The sequence below is a fragment of the Lissotriton helveticus genome, chromosome 7 (genome assembly GCF_964261635.1).
Source record: "Lissotriton helveticus chromosome 7, aLisHel1.1, whole genome shotgun sequence".
NCBI lineage: Eukaryota > Metazoa > Chordata > Amphibia > Caudata > Salamandridae > Lissotriton > Lissotriton helveticus.
Genome location: NC_136068.1, coordinates 1,177,515,492 through 1,177,538,441, shown reverse-complemented (window position 1 = coordinate 1,177,538,441; position 22,950 = coordinate 1,177,515,492). Strand labels below are relative to the sequence as shown.

The window sequence follows — 22,950 nt, the reverse complement described above, 5'->3', positions numbered from 1 at the left end:
AGCAGCACCCGTATTGGATGGGGCAGGCAGACATAATGCTCACGTAGTGACTAGGAGGCTGTGTCGGTTTTCTCCCAGCTCATAGCACACTACAAATTGCGAAGAGACAAAGTACGCATGTCAGATTGTCCGTGGGAAACAAAACGGCCAAACTGCCATGCACACTTCACTTCACTTCAATGTGCAGGGTGGCTGCAAAACATTATGCTTGGACAGCCCAAAGTACGTCATTGGTGCGTTGATGGAAGTTACGGCCAGGCCATAAATAAATTGCCTAAAACTGCGATAATATATATATTTTGTTTGTGATGGCTGGCGCATGCAGGGGGCAACGTCCTGGCACTCCTGGGGACGGTCTTCCCCTGTGTGTCCATGAGATGGTGACATAGTGCGTATACAGAGATGATACAGCGTTCATGAGGTGTTGGTGCATCATATATGTGATAGTAATGTAAGTTACTCATGTTCAGACGGTACAGAGCTTAGGGCAGCAATAAATGGATGGGGTTACATTTACAAAGTATCGGTAGGGAAGGAGGACGATAGGTATCTGATTCTTCAGACTTCCTCCTTGTTGTACACTGTGAGGTGTTTCCATGCACTGTCCTCCGTAGTCACTGTAGAGGTTTGCCTAATGATATACAGAGCAGCGGTAATGGCCTTATCATGTTTTGCACTACTTCAAAATTAATGAAAGCTTTCAACATGAAACAGAAATACACATTCTGTAAATATTTGAAGCGCCCACTTAGCTGAACCCAAAGTGTTTAGACATTCCAAATCCCACGAGAATTTAATATCAATACAACACAAAAAATATTTTCAGTAAGAAAAGAGTTTATTAAAAACCAGGAGGAAAGCGGAGGTACAGTGAACACAATTGTGAAATACAGCAGTGACAAAAAGGGTTCACACTGGTGAACTGCGCAATAAATACCAATGTGGAGAGACATGGCAGTTTAGCCCTTCTGGAACATTATGACAAACAGAAATAGTGTACAGGGAAAGTGGGTTCAATGTTAGTCAATAGTCTGCTGGGTGTGTGGAAGCAATGGACTTTGGAATAATTGGGCATCTGGACGTTGAGGTTGTTAACATTGTGTGTTGTGGCTGTTAACGTTGAGTGTGGAGGTTGTTAACATGTGTTGGTGTTGCTAAGGTTGAGTGTGGAGGTTATTAACATGTGTTGGTGTTGCTAACGTTGAGTGTGGAGGTTGTTAGTATGTGTTGGTGTTGCTAACGTTGAATGTGGAGGTTGTTAGCATGTGTTGGTGTTGCTAACGTTGATAGTGGAGGTTGTTTACATGTGTTTGTGTTGCTAACGTTGAGTGTGAAGGTTGCTAGCATGTGTTGGTGTTGCTAAGGTTGAGTGTGGAGGTTGTTAACATGTGTTGGTGTTGCTAACGTTGAGTGTGGAAGTTGTTAACATTGTGCGTTGGTGCTGCTAACATTGAGTGTGAAGGTTGTTAACTTGTTGGGGTTGTTAACGTTGAGTGTGGAGTTGGCTAAGATTGGCTGCTGGTGATGTTAAAGTTGACTGTTGTTAACAGAAGAATACTCTGAGGCTGAGGTAGCCATGACACGGGATGGCTGGGACAGAGGCAGGCAGCATATACTTGCCGTCTTATTAGCCAAGATTGACTGCAGTGGAAGAGGAGAGCAGCGCTGAAGGGCCTCCCTTATGTACCGGGTGCAGCAGAAGTGCTTTATTTATTTTGGGAAGCCCATATTTTGATACACTGAAGAGGATAGATTATATGTGTGTTTTCCAAAGTGTTTTTGGTTCTGTTGTATTTGTCTAATAGTCATGCTTTCCATCTGCCAACTGCATCCAACTCTGATCAAATTCCCCATCTCACATGTCTCTTGCCAAGAGAATTTAAAGCTCGGTGCCAGATAAGCCATGTTTGCACTAGAGATAGGTTGACTTTGGAGCGAAATGATTTAAGCAATGCTATTTGAAAGTGCAACCTTCTGAAACTAGCGGGCCCACCACTATACCTAGACTTACCATTGTCTGACAGACGCTAGACTCTAGAATTATATCAATATTCTCGCACCTATGCTTTTTCCAGGCAACTCATGGTACTGCTATGCAAAATATTCAACAGAGAATCACACAAGACATTAAAACACATAATGACCGCAGTGTTATTTTAGACATAGTAAACCTTTCATCTAGAGCCTCTGGGAAGTACACAGGGATGCTGCTTCTCTCCATGCCTATAGGAAGCAGTGGAAAAGTTTCGCTGTAGAGGAGAAAAACAACAGTTCATAATAAAGTCGATTTTTGGACGCTTTCATGGTTGGCATAAGTTTTACAAAAGGCGTGTTGAGTATTCAGTGCACCGAAATGCAAAGCTGATATCAGTACTGGATGCAAAGCAGACATTTGTGAAATATGACAACAAGAAAAATAAGAAAAACTTTCCTAGTTTTAACACTGAACTATGAATCCATTTTGGACAAAAGTCGTGTGGGTGATAGAACGAGAATACCAAAGGAGGTATGAAGCTCAGGCCAGAAGGAAGAAAGTTCACGTTTTAATGAATTCTTCAAGGTAAATATAGTGGTTTAAACAAAGGTGCTCAAAACGTTTGTACTCTCACAGTGATCCTTAAAGTACCAAACAATTGTGGGTGTGTGTGTGTGTGTGTGTGTGTGTACACATTCTCCCGTGTACAAGTAAGCAAGCTTCACCATGACTATTACTATGCTGAGCCATCAATAACTGCTATACTCTGTCGGTCATTGGACCATATTTCCTGTTTCCCACTGCACAGAGTTGAAATGGGTTGGTTTTAAGTCTGTAGATAACTCCAACATAGCTACCGATGAAGTGCCATCCCCTGAATTATAACCGGCCAAAGCCAGCAGTACTGGCATTTCCACCATTGTGGGTGCCAATATCAGACTCCAACTGCCACCCCAACCCAGTCAGTGACTAGGACTACTTTAGCCCTCTCTGATGGTGAACACATCTGGAAGAAAAAATGATTGAGGGGTACCTGCTAAAGGCCTGCCTCTTCCTGGTGCATCTGACAGCAGGGAGCGTTGAGGTTGGGGGTGACAGTGGTCGGGGTGGGATACCGCCATCCATCCTCTTGATGACTGAAATGTTGGTGCTGCATGCTGTATCCTCCCCTTGGAAGAGGAGGTGTTGGCCTACTGTGGGTAAATACTAGTAGTGTCATGGCTGACGCTCTGCTTGGTTTACATGTAATATTCACATTAGGAACAATGAGCCAAACTACCATTGACATACTTGGGGGGGGGGGGGGGCAGATTTACTTTTGACTTTCAACCACTACACAGTTTGTTTTGGTTAATATTTCGGTTTGCCCAGCTTTCAGAAAAAGCATAGGCTCAGTGATGGAACCTGCGCTGCCTGTCAGAAAGGTTCCCAAACAACTTACAGGCTAACTACAAGATCACCCTAAATCAAATTTTCATCAGGGGATAGAGCTACCACTACAACAAACACAAACACCAACTCCTCATGTCTACTGATTAGTTAAAACAATGTCATGGGAACAGTAAGTATAAGGAACCACATTCAGTCCTTTATTATATGGATATGCACAGTATGACGCATGAGAGTACTCAAAATGCTTTTCTTGCAGTCTCCTGTGTCTACTATGGCTCAGTTTAATGCTGATTGAGCTGACTTTCGGAAAGAAGTCAACACCCTTTAAATCCTAAACGTTTGTCTCCTTGTATTGTTTCTCTCCTTGTATTGTAAGAAAATGTCCTGCAAGGCCTTTGTAGGTAGTGCCATAGTATTGCTGTTCATCCGTTTAATAACCAATTGGGGCAAGCTAACGGTGCCACTTGTGATATGGGGCCACCTGGCCTTTCCTGGACATTTTAATCTTTCCAAGTGGTGGTAAGCTGGAGAGTGAACTCTACAAAAAACCAATGTCGAGGAACTCACTGCTCGCATTTAATAGTCATCATCCGCGGGCCTTACGAGAAAATCTTCCAGTGGGACAGTTTTTGCGAGTTCGCAGAAACTGTTCGTCATTACCACTGTATAAAAAACACACTATGAATTTGGCCCAGCAGCTTCAGGAAAGAGAATATCCCCGCCACCTCGTGAATCGAGCATGGAAAAGGGCTTCCAACAACAATCGTGAAGCCCTGTTGGAAAAGAAACCAGAAAAACAACCATTGGAGAGACTTACGTTTGTTAGTACTTTCAGTGTTCTTTCGAATCAAATTCAAAAAACCATTAGACGCCACTGGAAAATTTTGAATGTGGCACAGAGTACAGTTACACCACCACTCTTTTCTTTCAAAAGAGCACCCAGCTTATGTGACACCTTAGTACACACTAGACCGAGATCACAGACTACTGAAGTGACAAATACATTGTGGAATCTTCCGCCTGTACGAGGTCACTATCCCTGTGGGTCTTGTAGTGCCTGCCCTCAAACCGCAAAGACTGACAAAGTTGATATAGGCACAGGGAGACCATGGCTTCTCAAAAAGCATACCAACTGCAACACTGATGGTGTCATATATATGATAACTTGTCCCTGTTCGCTGCGATATATTGGTCATACCACTCGCAAAATGAAAATACGAATTAGTGAACACAAAAGCACTATCAGACGCCAAAAACAGTCGACCTGCCTTACCAATCACTTTATCTCTTCTAAACATCGAGCGGAGGAGCTGCGGTGGGTGATATTGGAACACCCATTTATTCCGCCACATATCAGTGACGTTTCGAGGTTCCTCTTTTTGAAGGAACAAAGATGGATTTACAAACTTCAATGTGATACCAAGGGTCTGAATGATGCAATCCACTGGGTTTCCCTGTAACATTGACCAGTAACCTTAGAGGTCACATCATTTCCATCTCTAATCGTCTAACTGTCCCTGAAATCCTGTGAAATAAGTAAGTCTCGCAGATCGGTAAACTTACATTCTCTGATCCAATCAAATGTAAAAACTGAATTGTTCTTACTGTTAAATTGCACCGTCTGTCCTTTAAAATAAGTTAAAAAAAAGCCAAAAAGTTAATTTCCTCCATTTATGCCCTTTCGCTAGGGAATAAGTTACCTTGATCACCAGTATCACTGCTAAGCAATAAATAACAATTTTTGGGCTTGATTTACCCCAAACAAGATGAAATATTTTTACCATCATCAATTCAGTCACTTCACAAGTGAATAAAATTAGCAGGCTACTGTGCATGAGCACGAGATCTAAAAGTGTTCTAGGATTACATACAACAAGAGCGTATTACTGGCGCCTGGCGCGCTGCACCATCATACATGCGCATGGAAAAGGGATAGCGCGTTCATCCGTTCACCCCTTCAGAAATAGCGCATGGGCGACGCTGAGTGCGCTACACGTTCGCGCATGCGCCCTCATCAAGAGATACCGCGTTTCCCTCAGAACACGCGCATGGGCAGCGCCGAGTGCGCTATACACTAGCGCATGCACCTTGTGGGTTGACACGGGATAGCGGACAACACCGCGACTTGATTGTGCATGCGCTGGCAAACCAAAGCGCGCGAACCTGAATAATTAATTGGCAATTAGAACATCAACTTGCATTCAAACACCTAATGCTGGCCAATCAGCAAGACTATAAAAACGGAAGGGGCTGTCCGATCGGTACCTCCACTTCCTCTCGGATGATCGTGAGAGGTACCGACGGACAGGTGAGTTCCCCAGCCCTTGTGAAATTCGTTTTTTTAACATTAAATAGTCTTTGTACAAATCCAGGAGAATATAAGCTTTGGCTATGTGGATAGGGGTTACCCTCTTTTGGTATTTTCCCTTTAAATCTTGACAATGTAGTAAAATTAAAATACACTGGTCCTGGACTGGTCTGTTTTTGACTTAGAGCGTGCTGTCCATTGTTTTTAAGATAAAGTTTTTTATGCAAAGCTAGCAAGCTAGGGATAATGGATGGTTATTATCATATTTTTCCCTTCTTTTTCTATTGCAAAATAGAGTGGGGCCTCAATTCTTCCCGAGCAGGTCGCCGGGTGAGGTGAGGTCTTCTCCCACATAACGCTGGGTGAGTATCTCAGTGGAGGCTAATACCTCCCTGAAAATAGAGATTTATTACTCTTCAAATGTGGCTAAGTTAATAGTACCTATGCCAGTGTGTGCACTTTGAATTTCTGTTGTGTGTGGGGTGACTATGTACAGTATACATGCTTATATGCTGATTAGCTTTCTTTATTACAAAACAGGAAAGGAAAAGCTAGTTCTCCAGGATACATTGGGGCTCCAAGGTCCAGGGAGACTACAGCACTTGTAAAGTATTGACTCTTATATTCTTTTTCACTTTGTACACCTGCAGTAGCTATTATACCATAGGGTCCTGAAGAAAGCCGGACAAATTTCTCCAACTGGCTGAAACATGTTGACCGTCCTGCACAGCGCCCCTTTGTAGTTATTAATTTCCACTACAGGGCGTGGTTTTACGTTTGGCACTCAAACAATTCCAATTAAACATATTTTTTGTTTGAGTAGTCATTTTTAACTTCACCTTTTCACTTTAAGCACTGCACTTTTATCTCTATTTCCTACTACTCCTTTGAGCATTATCTTGGCAAGAGTCCCTTTACAGATCCATACCCATACTGTCGTTCGATGGTCAGGGTGGTATTAGGATCATGTACTAACTCCCACATGATGATACTCCGCCAATAAAGGGTGGTCGGATGGGTTTTTCTCAGCCAGATATGACTCAGTTGTTCAGCATGGAGTCTGTTGTTTTTGGTGCACACATATTCAAGACCCAGTATCCCTCTTTTTGTAGTTTGCCACCTGGCAGCTCCATCACTCCTCAACCCCATTTCTGATACTTATATCTCTCATTTTTAAGTATAACATCCCTGTAAATAATGTCAATGGCCGATTTCGTCCAGCCTGCTGATTCTTTGTAACCTATGCTTGTTTGATTACCCTTTTAACTAGTAATATAGTTTCTGGATAGTTTGTAACACGAGGTTTTTTATGCCTACGTTGATTGTGTCCTACTGAGTGCATGCTGAGTTTGAGATGCTTGCTGCTGGATGGGGTTCTGGGTTAAAGTCCTGAGCCGGAAAGCAGGAACAAAGCAACCAAATCTTCCAAGCTTCCTAAAACGAGGATGATTAGTTGTGAGGCAAAGTTTAGCAGGATGACCTTTCTAGCAGAATGCAACAAGCACAGAGGCCCTCCTGCCACGGCTTGAAGCGGGGAACCATTAGCAGCCACGACCAGAGGAGAGACGAATGGCTGCCTAGGTACATACCTCTGAGGTTTGTCTTTGAGGATCTGTGGCGCTTTTCTCTTGGGAGAGCTTAGAAATCACTTATGTTGAAATACGCAACCAGTGGAGGGATTGCAAAAGATGTGTTGTAGAACCTACCAATGGTAGTCTTCGGAATAAAACAGACTACAGTATCATGAATTATCTGATGATGCCATATCAGACCTTTGAAAGACCCAAAACAGAGCGAGATCCCATACTCCAATCCACTCCCACAGAGGTCTGTCACCACAGAAGTCTAATGAGAGAGAGTAAAACTGCTATGCAACAGCATTATTGAAAATAAACAAGCTGAGGATGCAGGCTTAATTCAAGAATCATCTGCATACAAGTTGACTTGGAGGTCACAGGATCGACTGAGATGAAGAAGAGACTCAACAGAGATGTTAAAAAGGCTCTATGAGAGTTAGGGGCATTGTGGGACCACGCACATCATACATCTAGATTTAGACAGTAGAGATTAGCATACTCTTAACCCAACCAGTAAGAAAAGAATCAAAGTATTTGAATGAAATATTCCTCAAAGTATCCAGGCGGTGCCCAACCCCACTGTTAGATCTCAAAGAACCAGACTGCAGATACCAACAAGAGATTATTGAAAGCCACTCAAAGGACCGACTCAGTTCTGCAATAAGGTGCGAAACCAACCTCAGCACTAGCCAGGCGATAGTCATATTCAAATAGTGTCTGAATGCTGTGGCTACCAAGGCCTCGAAGATTTAAGTTCTATATAAGAGCAATGAGATAGGTCAGTGTTGTCCTGCCTTGCTTTTTTTTCAAAAGGGAATTCACAGACCGAAATTTAAAATTTAGTAGGAGCGCTAGCTATTTCGGAATGTAGCCAATGTATGGGATAGCTGACAATATGGCATGCGAAATATTTTTCAGAAGACACAGCTGAACCTATATTGTTGCACATTAAGGTTTTCATTTGGCTTGTTGCTGCCTTATCTTACAGCCAAATGGTTCAGAAACGCAACTGATCATTGTAGTTTAATTTGATTTTAAATCGTTATGCTGGATGGAATTGTCTTTTTATCTCTTTTACTGTTTTATTGTAAAATGAGCAAATATTGAAAGATAAAATATTTCATAGAAAAGTGCAACACCGAATTGTTTTCCACTCCACGAATTGAAAGTATTGAGCCACTTAAATTCTGGCTTTGGTGGTTTTATTGTTTTACTTCTATTTCAGTCCGTGTGATGTTCAACAACCTTTACAGATAAGGTTGTTGCAGTTCCATTATATCTTTGTGTCGTCTAACATGTCCCACTCGTTTGTAAAACAGAATCCTGTCAATCTCAAAGAAAAAAACAAATCAATTCTGACACTTTGTCCAATATAACATTAAATATAAATATCTGCTGGAAAGGAAAAGATCTCTTGGATGTAACATCTTGTAATTTATCATTGATGAACCTGCTGAATGATGTCTCTCATATATGTCAGTCAGAATATGAGAGACAAATGCTCAAGATGCTCAGTGACTACCGATATGATGGTAGAAAAACGTCCCTAGGACAAGAGAGACAGGCTATAGCCAATCATATTTCAAGGGTTACAGGCCACCTTGGAAAACTCAACAGTACACCTCTGAATTGAGACTGACAGACTCAATTGTGATCACATCTCTTGAACTTGAGCCAGTCTGCCCAATCGGTATGTCTCCTGCCTCTTGACACCTTAACCTGCTGAAATGTAGATTGTAGTATTAACATCTGCATATCTTAGTTTTCTTTGGTTACATTTTGATAGTATTTATTTTTCACATTATATTCACAGATTTAAACTTTACACCGTTTTGTAAATAAAGTTGTAACAATTCTGCCCGTTATTTTTTTGGGAAGCCACTAGTTTCAATCTTCCAATGAAGGGGGGCCTCCTCATACAACTCCTGTTGACTTTCATCTCTGTGGCATACAACGATTTGTCAATTTCATTTTTCATGTAAAATCTCCACCTGTCACGTGGACTACAACCGATCTTTGTTTAGCCAGAATACCTATTTTCTTGCTGCACTTTTCTTCCACCTTCCATGGGCTTCCAATGTTAACCTTCACTTTCTTCTCACTCTGCTGGCTTCGTGTTTTGTCGCTCACTAAAAACAGACGACAGACTTCCCGGCCTTCTTCTAGTCATAAGTTGTTTATACACTTTGCAGATTTTTGAAATCATTGCAAAAGTATTATATTTAAAGTTACAAGTATGTGCGACTTATTTTGGAGTGCTATGTCCTTGCCTACTAATAGGCACATCTTCACTAAGCTGGCCTTTGCTTTTGCAAATAACGCATGTCAGAGAATCTTATTTTAACTTGATTAGTTTACTACTGCAAATTATTTCTCCTAAATGCATTCTTTAAGAGAGAATTTTTTGTGGGAAAATGATTAACCTTGAGATATCATTGGGTATAAATACATTCTTTAGGAGAGAATATTTTGTGGGAAAATGATTAACCTTGAGATATCATTGGGTATCACTTAAAGCTTGTACAAACCAGTTCAACATATGTATCAATCAGCATATAAAAACAGGGTCTGCACTTTTCCTGTCATAGTGATTTTAGAGTGCTGGCGGGTCATTTGGAATATCCTGTCAACTTCTTGCATTTGAGCTGTGCCTGGAAGGTAAAGGTCATTTAAGTCAGATTCTTGGTTTTTTTTTTTTAAATATAGTGGCATGTATTTGGGCTACTCAGGCCTCCTTCGGCCACTAGCAGTCTACCAGCACTTTTCACTGACCTCATAAAGAAAGTTCCCAGCACACAAAGGAACCTCTTACCCAGAATCATCTTAAATGTTGTATGAAAATAATATTTTAATGCTACTCCTTGCATTCAGCATATGAGCTAGAGTCGGAGGGTGTCTCTGTGTTATTGTGAATTAAAGATACACACATTGCAAAAGGGCTACTGATGGGCACTGATTACATTGTCACTGTTTCCAAAAGTTAGAGGCCTATTTGGGGCACTGGTGTCTGATGAGTGCACACCTTTCCAAACATATGTCTACTTTCACAAAGTCCGAGATCAAGTTTGTCCACATGTGTGTTGTTTTTTGCATTCTGATCTCATTCATTGCCATGCTCAATCTACACATGATGTGTTGTGCCTTTAAATATGTAAGGGATTCACCTTTTGTTCATACTCTATCTGAGTTTCCTTCATTGTTATTATTTTAACTGTCTGTATATGACTTCTCTTTCAAACACACTCTTTGAGACATGGACGTTTGTGGACTCACATGTTCTGCACTATTTTGGGTAGTAGTTACACCTGGAAAGGACTATATGAATTGGGCAATCCAATATTACAGTTCTGTAGGCCAATGAATATATTTAAGTGCTGGGTGGCAGAGACCAATACCGGGAGTTCAGTTAATTGTAACCACCTTCAGTTAATTGTAACCACCATTTAAAAAAAAATCCACAACAGTGCATAATGGGGGGTCGGGGAGTTGCCCCTCTCATTGGTATTCAACTGACTTAAAAAACAAAACAAAGTTCACACGCTATTTTGTGAGGAATGTGGTTCAGTGACATTTATCAAGCAATACTAAGTGAAATTGAACCCTCATCTGGTAGTTAAGGCCCTCTGCCACTGGCTGTAAATCACCTGAAAGAGGCTGAAATGTCAGGCCCTGAGGTTATTATTACTGTGAACACTAAGACAAAATTAGGATAGCAAAAATAGAACATATATTTGAATGGTTTTCAACAGTTTCAAGCCTTGTGAAAGGGTATTTCATAAATTATAGTACCACCATAGTTCTGAGCCTTTGCACTTCAGAAAGTGAGATTGTCCTAGGGAACACCTCATAGGTGCCCAGGATGCCACACGCGGATTTCTGCCGGTCATGGTGGCATGTCCAGGGCGCAAGTATGCCACTAGCCTTCACTGGGCTGATACTGACTGGGAAGATGTTATTAGAAATCAGTCCTCACACAATAATACGTCAATAGCGTAAATATGTGAAAGGCTTTCTGTTTACCCCTAGTAATCTATATGGCCTGCCTCAGACTGAGAGCTCACTAAGCAGAATGCTGCTAATAGATATGACAAGGCCTTCAAAATTTACACTGATATAAACACTATTGTTCAGAGATGCCATTAAGTACACTTACTTTTATGGAAGCTGTAAAACATCACCAATTTATGGCACTTTGGCATAGCATAAACCCTTCTGTGACCACCGCGGTGCACACTGTATGTTTTTACAAATCAGCAGCAGGGTGTGCTGGTAACACCATAACAGAAGCAGGGAAGAGATAGCTCTGTGGCAAGTTGCTCATATATCAATTATATGGCAAAGTATTGACACCACCACGTGAAACTACTGCTTGCTGTAGGTGAGTAATGAATGCACTTTGTCTACTTTTAGGTTATGCCTAAACCAAAAAATGTAACTTTCAGATGAAGTTTGTGTATCTGAAGAGTCTCTTCTGGCTCAGGATTGCTCAAGCTTTCCAACCGAGTTGAAAGAGTTAATGTTGACTAAAAGTGCTATGATATATGTGTCCAGAAACTTTCATGAAGTTATTCAGATTACTTTACAAAAGACATATAATCAAGGACAACAAAGGTAATCTGATTACATACAGCTGGCTATGGCAACCTCTGTTTTTCAATATCTCAGAACCTGCTTTGTCGCCACTGCTCTGCTCTTCCCAAAAAAATGACACCTACTTAAAGCTCTTGGAAATTGCAAGCCTCTGGCAGTGAGCACTACATGGATCTCTCATTAAAAACTGTGCAATTGATGTCACAGAATGCATCTTACCTGCGTGCTGCCCAGGAGACCCTTGACACTGGTAAAAAGTAACCCAGCTCCAGGTCAAGGTTGCTCTCCAGAGGCAGAGTCCTTTTGATGCAGATTCAGGGTATCTCCATTGATAGAAGAGCCCTGGTGCTGCAGAGTCTGTCTGTCTCCCTAGCTGGCAGAACTTTCCTGAAGAAGACCCAAAATATCTGTGGAAGTAGCACAGTCCTGGTACTTCATAGGGCATCTCCACAGGCAGTGCCTCAGAACCCTTATTGTTTCCATAAGTGCCAGAATCCATGTGCTACAGAGACAGTCTGTTTGCGTAGACAGCAGAGCCCTCCTGCTGCAGACACAGGACTTCTTCATAGACAGTGGAGCCCTCCTGATGAAGACCCAGATTGTTTCCATAGGAAGCAGTGCCCTGGTGCTACAGAGACAGTCATCCTGTCTCCATGGGCAGCAGAATAATTCGACAAATGGAATCCTGTTGAGTCCTGTTGCAGATCTAGAGTGTTTCCTCATTGGAGAGACTTCCTGATGCAGCTCTGGAAGGACTCCAGAGTACGTAGTACCCATCCGCCATCTAAAGACACCTCTGTTAGAACCTCTTTGCAACAGAGCCATACTGTCTGTAGCTACAGTAGGGCCCTCCTCATGCAATCCAAGGCTGAGTCCAGAAGAGCAGTGACCCCAGGTAAGCCTTGGCTCTGTCACTTTTGCTTTGATTGTTAGGCCCGTGAATCAGTCTTAAATGTCCAAAGTGTGCAGGACTCTCACATTAGCAGTTCACTGAATATATATCATAAAATACTTGCCTGACAATTCCAAGCACTTCTGAAGTGCTGATCTACTTCAGAGGACTTACACATCCTTAACGCCAAGTCCTTTAGGTGTGCTTGACGCCGGCAATATTGTGAAATACTGAAAATAGTGCTTACATCCTCCTATCCGCTACGTCAACGATTGGAGCTGCAAGATCTTATTTACAAACCTTTCCACTGAGATGATCTTTCAGGAAAAGTGCAGCAGTTTCTTTTGTTACCTGCCTCCAAGAATGCTATTGCTCATCCCGCCCAGTTTGGGCTGGGCCTCCCCGGAGCTTGGGAGCAGACATTGGTCTACGAAACCCTCCGCTTTTCAGACAAGGCTAAAGAACTTCAGACGTGGCTATAATTTCAGTGCTTCTTCTGGATGTAGACGAAAGAGTTTAACAACACTCATTGATTATTCAAAGACACCGGGGATCAGATGCAAAGATTTAACACTGGATTGCAGTTAATATCTTTCATTTTAAAACAGCTTACAATGCAGGCTTTTGGTTAGATTGTGAGCTTTTCAGTGGATCCCAGGAAGCAAGGGAAGGGTAAATCCCATACAGTTAGTGGAGGGTGAAAGAGCCAGGATGGTTCCCTTGTCTTCCCTCGGCTGGCACGCTCTGGCAACATGCGGTTAGTCTAGGCACCCTCTGGCCCAACACCCGCTTTTGGCTTGACTTCAGGCCCCGTAATGTCTAAATGATGGTTTAAGGCTAATCCACAGCACTGCACACTCTCTGGGTCTCTGCTCCTTGATGCAGCTTTGAACAAAAAGACCATACAATCAGCATCCTGCTAAAGGAAGGAGAGCAGCTGTAACTTAATAAGGGTATGGGGGTCCATCATGGCTGTCAGAAGCCCTTCAGCCTTGTACAGGAAACAGGCCACGCTGTGCTCCAGTGTCAGGGAGAAATCAACATTAAGGGTAGTTGAAGTCAGAACCTCCAGCAGAGGACGCGCTTGCACCCGAAAACAATGAAACCCCTCCCCAGGAAAAAAGCTTTCTCCAGCTGCTACTACGAATAGACACATTCTTGACGCCAACCAGGAGTACGAACCGCTGTACTACTGTGTGGTACCAGAATATAATTCCATGACCATCGTCTGGTATCAATATTGCGTCTTAAAGATTGCCCCACAGAAGTTAATAATAGAAAATCTACACCCAATGGGAAGATACTTTTGTAAACAATATTAGGACACTATATTATATGAAGAGGGGGCTATTGTGCAAGGCCCAAACCTGGACAATATTCACCCAAAAGCGTTCTTGATCCTATCTACCTATCACTTAAGGAGCATCAATTTACAACCGAATCCATCTCATACAATCATCTTTATGTCAGTAACGGATAAACATCAACCAATCATCTGCAAAATGAGGGGCTCGTAGATTTTTTTGAAGGTTGGTTAAAAAAATATATGTTTGGGTTGGTAAAAAGTTTGGACTGATGTGGAAGACAGCTAGAATAAGCGCCACCTATAACTCATTCAAGTACAACAGTTTTAAGAGAAACCTCTTTCTTTGACTTTTTAGTTGCTACAATAATTCTCATTTAGACAACATGGCTTCATCCAGTGATGCTCCACGAGACTGGCCTGGCACGCGTGCTGTGGTGCAAAGATGAAAGACCCTGGGAGAATTACTTTACTGTAAAAAAGCGTAAGTGGTTCCCTAGTGTGCTGCCCGACATTAGCAGGCTTTTGATTCGCAGCCGCGCTCTTCGGTGTACAGTATTTGTGGATAAAACATCAGACCTGATTAAGCCACCAGCTCCTGCGGTTAATCTAAATAAGCATTAATGGCCAATGTTCCCTTGGATCACAGGTGGAGCTCGAGCATCAATCTATGTCCCATTGGGTCTGTGGGCATTGAAAAGCCGGCACTAATGATCGGGGAGGGGGAGGGGGAGCGAGGGGTGGGGGGAAGAAGGGTTATTCAAGAGTAGAGCGCACCCAATGTTGGTACCATAGAATAATAGAAAACATTTTAATTACCAGTGGTCTGGGTGCCACACCCAGTTTTTGGAGGAGGAAATTGCTATAGTAAGGGTCTTAAATGGACACATTGTAACATGCAACATATAACAGAAACAGCCTCTGTAGCAGGGGAGAAGTGGGAGACAGCTCCTAATGCAGAGCACAGACGAGAGATAGCCCATGTGTGAGAGTCAAAGCGATAGATAAAGGCAGTGTATAACAGAAGACAGCCTAGAGAGGGCTGCTGTAACAGAGGCAGAGAGATCAACTATGTGATGATGCTACTAACAAGAGCGTAGCCTAGTCTCTTGCAGCTACCACAATAGGAAGAGACAGTACGGCATAGCTTCAAACACCGAGTGCAGACTAGAGACATCCCCTTACAACAGGACAAAGGTAGAGGCAGTTCGAGGCAGATTTAACTACATAGATTACGCAATCTCCTGTGGCTGAAACAGAGAGAAAAACAGTAATAACATCTACCGGAGTACATCAGAGACATCCCCGAAGAAGGGACATAGGGAGAGTGAGTCCGATCTTCCTTCCAGCTCCTGCCTTCACTGCTGTTCCCTCTCTGTGTCTCCTCCAAGCTGACATTCTGAAGATGCTCTGTCAATGCTCTTCGCTGTCCTGTCGTTGCCTCTCTTCTAGACATCCTTTCTCCACTGGAGAAGGGCTGGGGTTAACAGGAAAGAGGTCAGATACCCCCAGTCGCCCTCCACCATACCCAAGTTCTTGTGCCGAAAGGCGTGATAAAGATCCCCTGCTGACAGACTATTTCACATGTAACAGTTGTAGGATGGTATAGCCTTCATCTGCGATGGCAATTATCGAGTTAAATAAATTCTTTGTAAACCATTGACAATTTCACAAAACATACTATGATATCGAAACAATACATGTTACATTTGTAATGTTATTTAAATTCCTAAACTACTGATTTTTGGCCAACTCTATCAACCAAAAGAGTTGCCCTCTCTCATACAGTTTAATGGCAGTGCTAGCAATTGGTCCCAGTTTCAAGCCACTGGACTCCATATCTTAAAAAACAAGAAAAGGACTTTCTTATTAAAGTTCAACTTGGAGTTAAGGTCTGTGATACATTTCTACAAAAAAGGCAGAATCCTCTATGGATTTGAAAACATTGCTCAAACTGGTGTTGTTCGCCTGTTCACCACACTAACGTTAATTCCTTCCTTGAGTTCTTTCTGAAAGCAGTTATGAACTTGCAGAAAGCTGGCCTCTTGGTCCCCGTTGTAACTGGCTGCCGTTGTAACTTTTAGCGGTTCCCTGGAGAGAGTGTACATAGAGATCTCGCTCATGGGTATTGAACTCCCAATCTTCACGCCGATGGGGGACATGTCCCTAGAAGGGGACGGCTCTGTTGAGCGGGAGCTGGACCGCGATCTTCTCCTCCTGTATCTGTAAGTGGGCATCCTGGCATAGGGCGAGGATGAAGATGTCTTGATGAACTCTCTTCTGGACTTGCAGCGCATCTCCTTGTTTTTTTCAATGTAAATGTTCACAGCCAGTACACCAATGGTCTCCGCTACAATGAATGACAAGGCCCCGAAGTAGAAAGACCAGCCATAGTTGTATTGGTTCTTCTTGTCCTCGTCTTTTTTATCACTCGGGTCACCAGCATTGCTGGATATGTAGACGATGATTCCTATAATATTACTGAGCCCTATAAAACAAAACAACATAAACCAGGTTAAAAATAGAAGCCATAGAAGAATGGACCAAGTTTTAGTTATCAAACTTGAAAGCAACATAAAATGGAAATAGGTCCTGGACTCTTTCACTAATGGATTCACAGTGAAAATGTAATTGGACTTCGTCAGAGAATGACATGGCGTAATGTGCTTCTTGTCTTGTGATTCTGGATATTTTCACATCTGCTAGCTACTGTTCCCCCAACTGCTGTGAGTGCTGGGTAGGCATGCATGTAGGTTCTTTTTGCATGGATAACTGGGAATGCCACTTCATTAACCACCATTTTAAACTGAAAGTAAACGTAAATTCTATGTTAGATTTCAAGATATGCGAGAAATACTTGCATATCCACATCAGTAAAAGAGAACCACCATGTGGAGTCAATTATTGTCAGACAAACGTGTAAAATGTTAAAGAAGACCTTTACTTGCAATGATGCAATACAAAAACATAGAGTCAGTCCTTTGAATTGTCTCTCATAAATCAAGATCCTTAGAAACTATGTTGACTGTGGTTGAAATACTTACATTCTATCAGTCTCATTACTCCGATCCTATTTCCTTACCTCAGTCCTTGCATCATGAGGTCAAACGGACCAAGAACAAAGCCAGGTATATAGCTGGGAAGGTGTGAACTTTGTAAAAACTGGGACAAGTAGTTAGAATAGGTGTAATTAAATTTACCAGTAAGGAAGCATTACCTCCTCATCCTTTCCTCATCTCAGTCCTCACATCATAGAGTGCTATTAAAGCAGACATTCCAGGCATTCATTTCCCACCAGTAGACAGCCAGAACAGTAAACTTAAAACTAGAAGGCCAACAGATCCCCAAACACCAGTGCCAAGCAAAGGCAATAGACACCTCACCATATACACAAAGGGGCCACAAGAGAACACCAGTGCATGCCAGGCACCTAAGGAAAACCAAAGTGGAAAGTTAGAAGTAGGGACAACAGTCATTCACAAGAAACAGGTAGTGCCCAATTGACAGACATCCCTGTGGATCAAGAACACTAGGGAAGAAATCTGAAGAAGGGTCGAGGGGGAGCACAGCCCAATCAAAGGCCAAGACCTGGCGTGCTGTGGAAGGGGAGAAGCCCATTTAGTGACTGACACCATATACCGTGAAACACCTACCCACACCAGAGCACAGCCATCAAGTAATTTGTAAGACCTCCAGAAACCTAAGCCAACAGGCATAAGAAAAGCCAAAGAACCTACAGCAAGGAACCAAACTGTCCCAACCATGACCAGATTCAGCCCCTGCCCAGTACTAAGCAAAGAAGGACAACGGAAGAGAAAGCCTAAAGCAACAACAAGAAGAAACCTACAATAGGCAAAGCATGCCCAACATGGAGCACAGAGGGCCTCCACCAGTCAAACCCTCACCAAAATGGAGCAGGTGTCAGAAGTTCCAACAAGAAAGAGTACATCAACCAGAGGAAGCACACTCAAAGCATTCCATGCCCCATATTCCAATGGCTGATAGGCAGCAAGGAACACAGTACCGCAGAAGAGCCACCAGAGACTCTTAGGTGGAGGACCCAACATATGACCTGCAGATTGGACCAGCAAACAAAGATCCTTTCTATAGCAAAGACCAAGCAAGAACACAGAGTAGGAAGGGAAATAATACCAAACAGGCACCAAAACCTCAAACCCGGAGAGAGCCACATCAGTACAAGCCTGGGAGATGGAGCAATCCCCAGCCAGAGCTGCACTTCCCCTTGAAAGACCCGAAGCACAAAAGGGGAAGGAGGCAGATCAACAACAACCTCAAGTTCCAACAGGCACATTTTAGAAGGGGAACGGCAAGAAGCAAGAACCAGCCAGGGTGACTAAAGGGCCAAACCACTGTCCAGTAGAGTAAGTGCAGAAGGCAAAGGAGGTAGAAGCTCCCAATGCACAATAGTTACAAGAGCTGAATCCTAAGATCAGTGACACGTAGCCCCAGGTCTGCAGAGAACATTGAGGGAGATCAGGTAAAAACTCACTTCCTAGACCTAGACAGCTTCCAGTAATGCCAAAAGGTCTTAACACATATACGGAGCTGGGAGAAACTTAAGAGCAAAAAACAGACACAGGGTCAGCAACCTCAATGGGGAATATAGGTAGACCTCCCTCTCCCCAATAAAACTAAGGTGCTCCACTCAAAGAGAAGCCAAATTCCAGCATAAAGCACATGGGACAGTTCACCACCATGCCAAAATAATTAAAGGGCATGCCAAAATAATTAAGGAGGTGAGACCCACAAAAAATTTTTTTTAACTCCTTTGAAGAGCTAGATGCCAACCCAGGACTGCCACATGACCTCAACTTTCACAACACCCTGAAATCAACATAAAAGCAGGATGGAAAGAGTCACTAAAGGCCACAGGATCATCCATCATAGCTTCCAATTTCAACAGGGAGGGAAAGGAGTACACCTACAGGGTACATGAATGCTCAATGAAACTCAAACAAAATAGGGCAGAGGTGCAATCCTAGAACAACATTCAGCCGTGTCCTAGAAGTCACAAAATGAGGGGCTGTGGGGCAAGACATATGACTTCCAAAACCCCATCTCCAAAAAGGGGTGGAAGTTCACCCGAAGCCCAACAAGAATGCATATTCTGCCACCCACGCCCAGCAGCAAAGCAGAGGAAGCCATCCGCAAATGAAAATTGCACAGTGAAAATCAGGAAAGCAATACACCTGCACCAATAGGATGACCATCTCCCTCCAGATCATTATGGACACACTTTCCAGTCCCTGACATTTGTGTGCCAGCTTAATGCATTCTGGGTGTTGTTTTGCTTCCTGTGCACTAATTAGATTAGCACACTGTAAATTAATGATTTGTTGGTGAAATGTTTAAGACTGGGAACAGTGTCCGTAATGACATCGAGTGCTGTAGTCACCATAGTCACCAAGTTCAACCGAGTGCCAGTGGAGATCCCAAGGACAATCCGCACATGGGTACATATCTTGCCACAGCAACCAAAGGAAGTTGCAAGCACCAAACTGAGAAAAAAAATGTCAGCTTCCCTCGCAAAACCAGTCTAGAAGTATGTCTGGGTGGAATTTTAATTACGAGGAGAAATCGGTGTAATTTCAGTAATTACGCTTTACTTTGTAGTGCAAAAGTACTGAAGTTACACGATTACGCCCGCTTCAGTACTTAAGAGTAATTTGGGGCAAAAATAATCCTGCAGGAGCACAGGAACAACAAACTAAGGGGCATGTGTATGAGGAAGTGGTGGAGTGAGGCGTCAGCCATCATGGCTTTATGCCTCACTCCGCCACTACTGAAACACAAGGCTGCACTATATTTACAAGGATATGGGTCTGCCTTGCGTTTCCCCCACGCAGGTGCTACACCTAGCAGTGTTGCACCAATGCAGGCACCCTTGCACAATACCTTCCTTTCCCTCCAAGTGTGAAGCGCTCTGATAGCCTTCGGGATCATGTTCGCGCTATATAAAACTTTATAAATAAATGGAGAAGCTAGAGAGGAATGATGGAGCTGTAAGTTGGCGGGAGCAAGTAAACGCCATTGTTGTGCTGGGAATCAATGGCATCATTTTAAAAAAACATGGAGCTGTGGGAAAGCCACCTGGGAAGCATTTGGGAATGTGAGTGTTAAGTGGGAAGCATCATACGGTAGAGAGAGGGCAAGAAAACACTTGCACTCTCATAGTTTTAAAAGCAAAAGAAAGTAGCTTACACTTTCAAAGGTGAAGCAGGTTAGACGAATATCAGTGAATCTGTCTTTTTTTGTTGTTGCAGTTTTGTAAAGCACAAACTCGACCTGAAGGTTTTGGAGCGCTGTACATGAGCACCAAGTACATTACATTCATTCACATTCATTTTATTTTTAAGACACAGGAAGATTACATGATGTGTCCAGAATCACAGGATATTAAGCCAACGCTGAGATTAACAGCACTGATAGCGTTTTAAAGAGAGCAAGCATTAAAAAGCTGTTTGTTTATAAGCTAAGCCCTGTTGTCCTGATGTGTCTTATTAGAAGAAACAAAACATATAACAACACAACAGCGCTTGATGTAATTGCGGCTTTGTGCAGCGTACAGTGTGTGTGGGTGAGAAATATGTGTCCTCTGAGTGCCCCACTTCTGCTCTTTTGTGTTGACAACCCTAACACAGATATCCAGAGAAGAGACGGCAGTGGGAAGAAAAAGTCCATGCATTCAGATCCCACCATTAACAAGAACAAATGAAACCGTTGGTGTCTTTCGCAGTTTGGTATAGCACCAGTTACATTACACACAGTCACATTCATTTTCTTTATAAAGCATGGAAAGATTACGTAATGTTTCCAAATTCACAGGATGTTAAGCTGACGCCGACCATAATAGCACCAATAGCATTTTAAAGAGAGCAAGCATTGAAAAGCTCCATAGTCAAACAGCGCACCTCTCTAAAATACATTTGACTCACCCCTCCACTTGAAAGATGTCTGTGTTGCCGCAAAGCTGCACTGTACGTGTCTGGAGTAACAAGACCTTGCGAGCATCGCACTGAACCAAGGAAAGGCTTGTTCCATTTAAAAACAAGCATGGGCAAGTTCCTGAGCTGGGGACAATGTCAGCGAAAGTAGAGCGCGAGTCCCACTTTGTCTCGCCGCAGCAGCCTCTACGGCTCAGCGCTGCTAGTTCCCACGGCAATACTCCATAGGAATTAACTTTTGAGAAAAGATGGGACGTGCACCACCCGTTAGCCATTTGGAGGCTACAATTTTTGAATGACACAGACAAAAGCAATCCAAAACGATGAAGGAGTCAAACCCCACAAAGTACATACAACAGATCATCCTGCAGTGAAAGTACTGTAGGCTTGACCTAAAAATTAGTATACTGGTTAGGAATGATCACTAAGTCAATTTCAGGTGCTTTCTTGGATGAGTCAATTATTAATTCATGGTATTAAAATCTGCTTCAGTGAGATCCCGAAAGTGTCCACAAGGAGTCACGCATTTACCGTCCAGGTGAAACACGTATGGCTGAAATAGACAATGATTTAGTTTCATCAAAACCGTAGAGAAGGTAGAAGTGATACGGTCAGAATGCTGAATTTACAGGGGTTGCAGATCAAGCCGCATGGGCAACAGACAGCAACATAAGGGCTTAATGAATTTCCTTCTCCGTATTAACCCTACCTTATATTCCAGGCAACATATCAGCAATCCATTCTGCTGTTGCACCAACCTGTACAGGCTAGCAATGAGGACATTTTTGAGAAATAAAAATGTCCATCACATTTTGAATGCCACATTTACAATTTAGAAAAGCATATGAAACATTCATATTTGGTGACATTCTTTTCTACATTAAGATTATTACATTGTTTACTTTCTAAATAATCTTCTTCGAGACCCTTATTGAATTTCTTCTAAATAAAAGGTCAGTCTTATTTGATCTTTCCACTGCTCTAATAAATATATTGTGACACTGCCAAATTTTAGGTCTGGCTAGAACCAGCATTAAATGTGTTTCTCACCTCATGCTATCACCAAAAACACACATACAGAGTAGGCTTCGGGTAAGCCCCTTCAGAGATTGCTTGTTTGAAGTAGCTTTCACATATTTTCTCATATGAGGTTTGTACTGTTTTTGAATGAACAGCTTTAATTGGAACAGAACTTCATCTTTTATATATCATACACAGGACGAAGTGAAATGAGATAGTGATTGAACAGTGCAATACTTTAAGCTATTTTCTCAATACATTTCCAACAAAATGTAGACTGGAGAATGCAAGCCAAACTGCCCAGGCCTTCTGCCTAGGCCGCTTGCATTTTTTAAAATACATTGTGAGAATAAATATCAGTTGAAATGAAGGACCTGGCACCAGGGTAGCAGCCGAGCCAAGGGCAATACCTGGCACGGTTGCTTTCCAAAGTTTTCAGACTGTGCTTGTTAAGCTCTACATGTAGAAATGAGACGATGATCCACCTATTTGTGCCAGCATACAATGTAGCTGTTGCCTGGCCAGTATTAAACTATTCCAGTGTGTGTTGCCTCTTTGTAATCTTATGTTGTCATGCAAACTGATTTACCGCTAGGCTCCTGACAATGGATGTTATTTCTACTTAGCACACTGGGACTCATTCAATTTACCTAAAAGGATGAAAGAATTAGGCATCTCTCCTCGGTTTCGGTGGCCAACACATAATAATTATTCGTGAAAGGAAGCTGTTCAAATGATAAATGTAAGCGTGTTGCACATAATCAACAACATACAGATTACATTTCTTAATTTAATCTCTTGTCTGGAATCTGTGGCCTCAGATTGTTTTCGAATTTGAGAACAAATTATGTTTTCAACCTTTCTTGCAGATATACTCAGGGTGCAAGAGAGGGATCATGGCTTCAGGCTAGTTAAATGTTCTGGCATT

The 22,950-nt window shown here is 42.6% G+C and overlaps 1 protein-coding gene across 1 annotated transcript in view; it reads right to left on the bottom strand.

Annotated features, from left to right (window-relative positions):
* Positions 1–817: 817 nt before the first annotated feature.
* CACNG4 (calcium voltage-gated channel auxiliary subunit gamma 4) overlaps positions 818–22,950 on the bottom strand; it is a 631,992-nt gene continuing 609,859 nt past the window's right edge. The window contains exon 4 of the mRNA XM_078654318.1: positions 818–16,525. Within this exon, the coding sequence (XP_078510444.1) occupies positions 15,987–16,525 (539 nt within the window). The 3' untranslated portion in view covers positions 818–15,986. The remainder of the gene's footprint in view (positions 16,526–22,950) is intronic.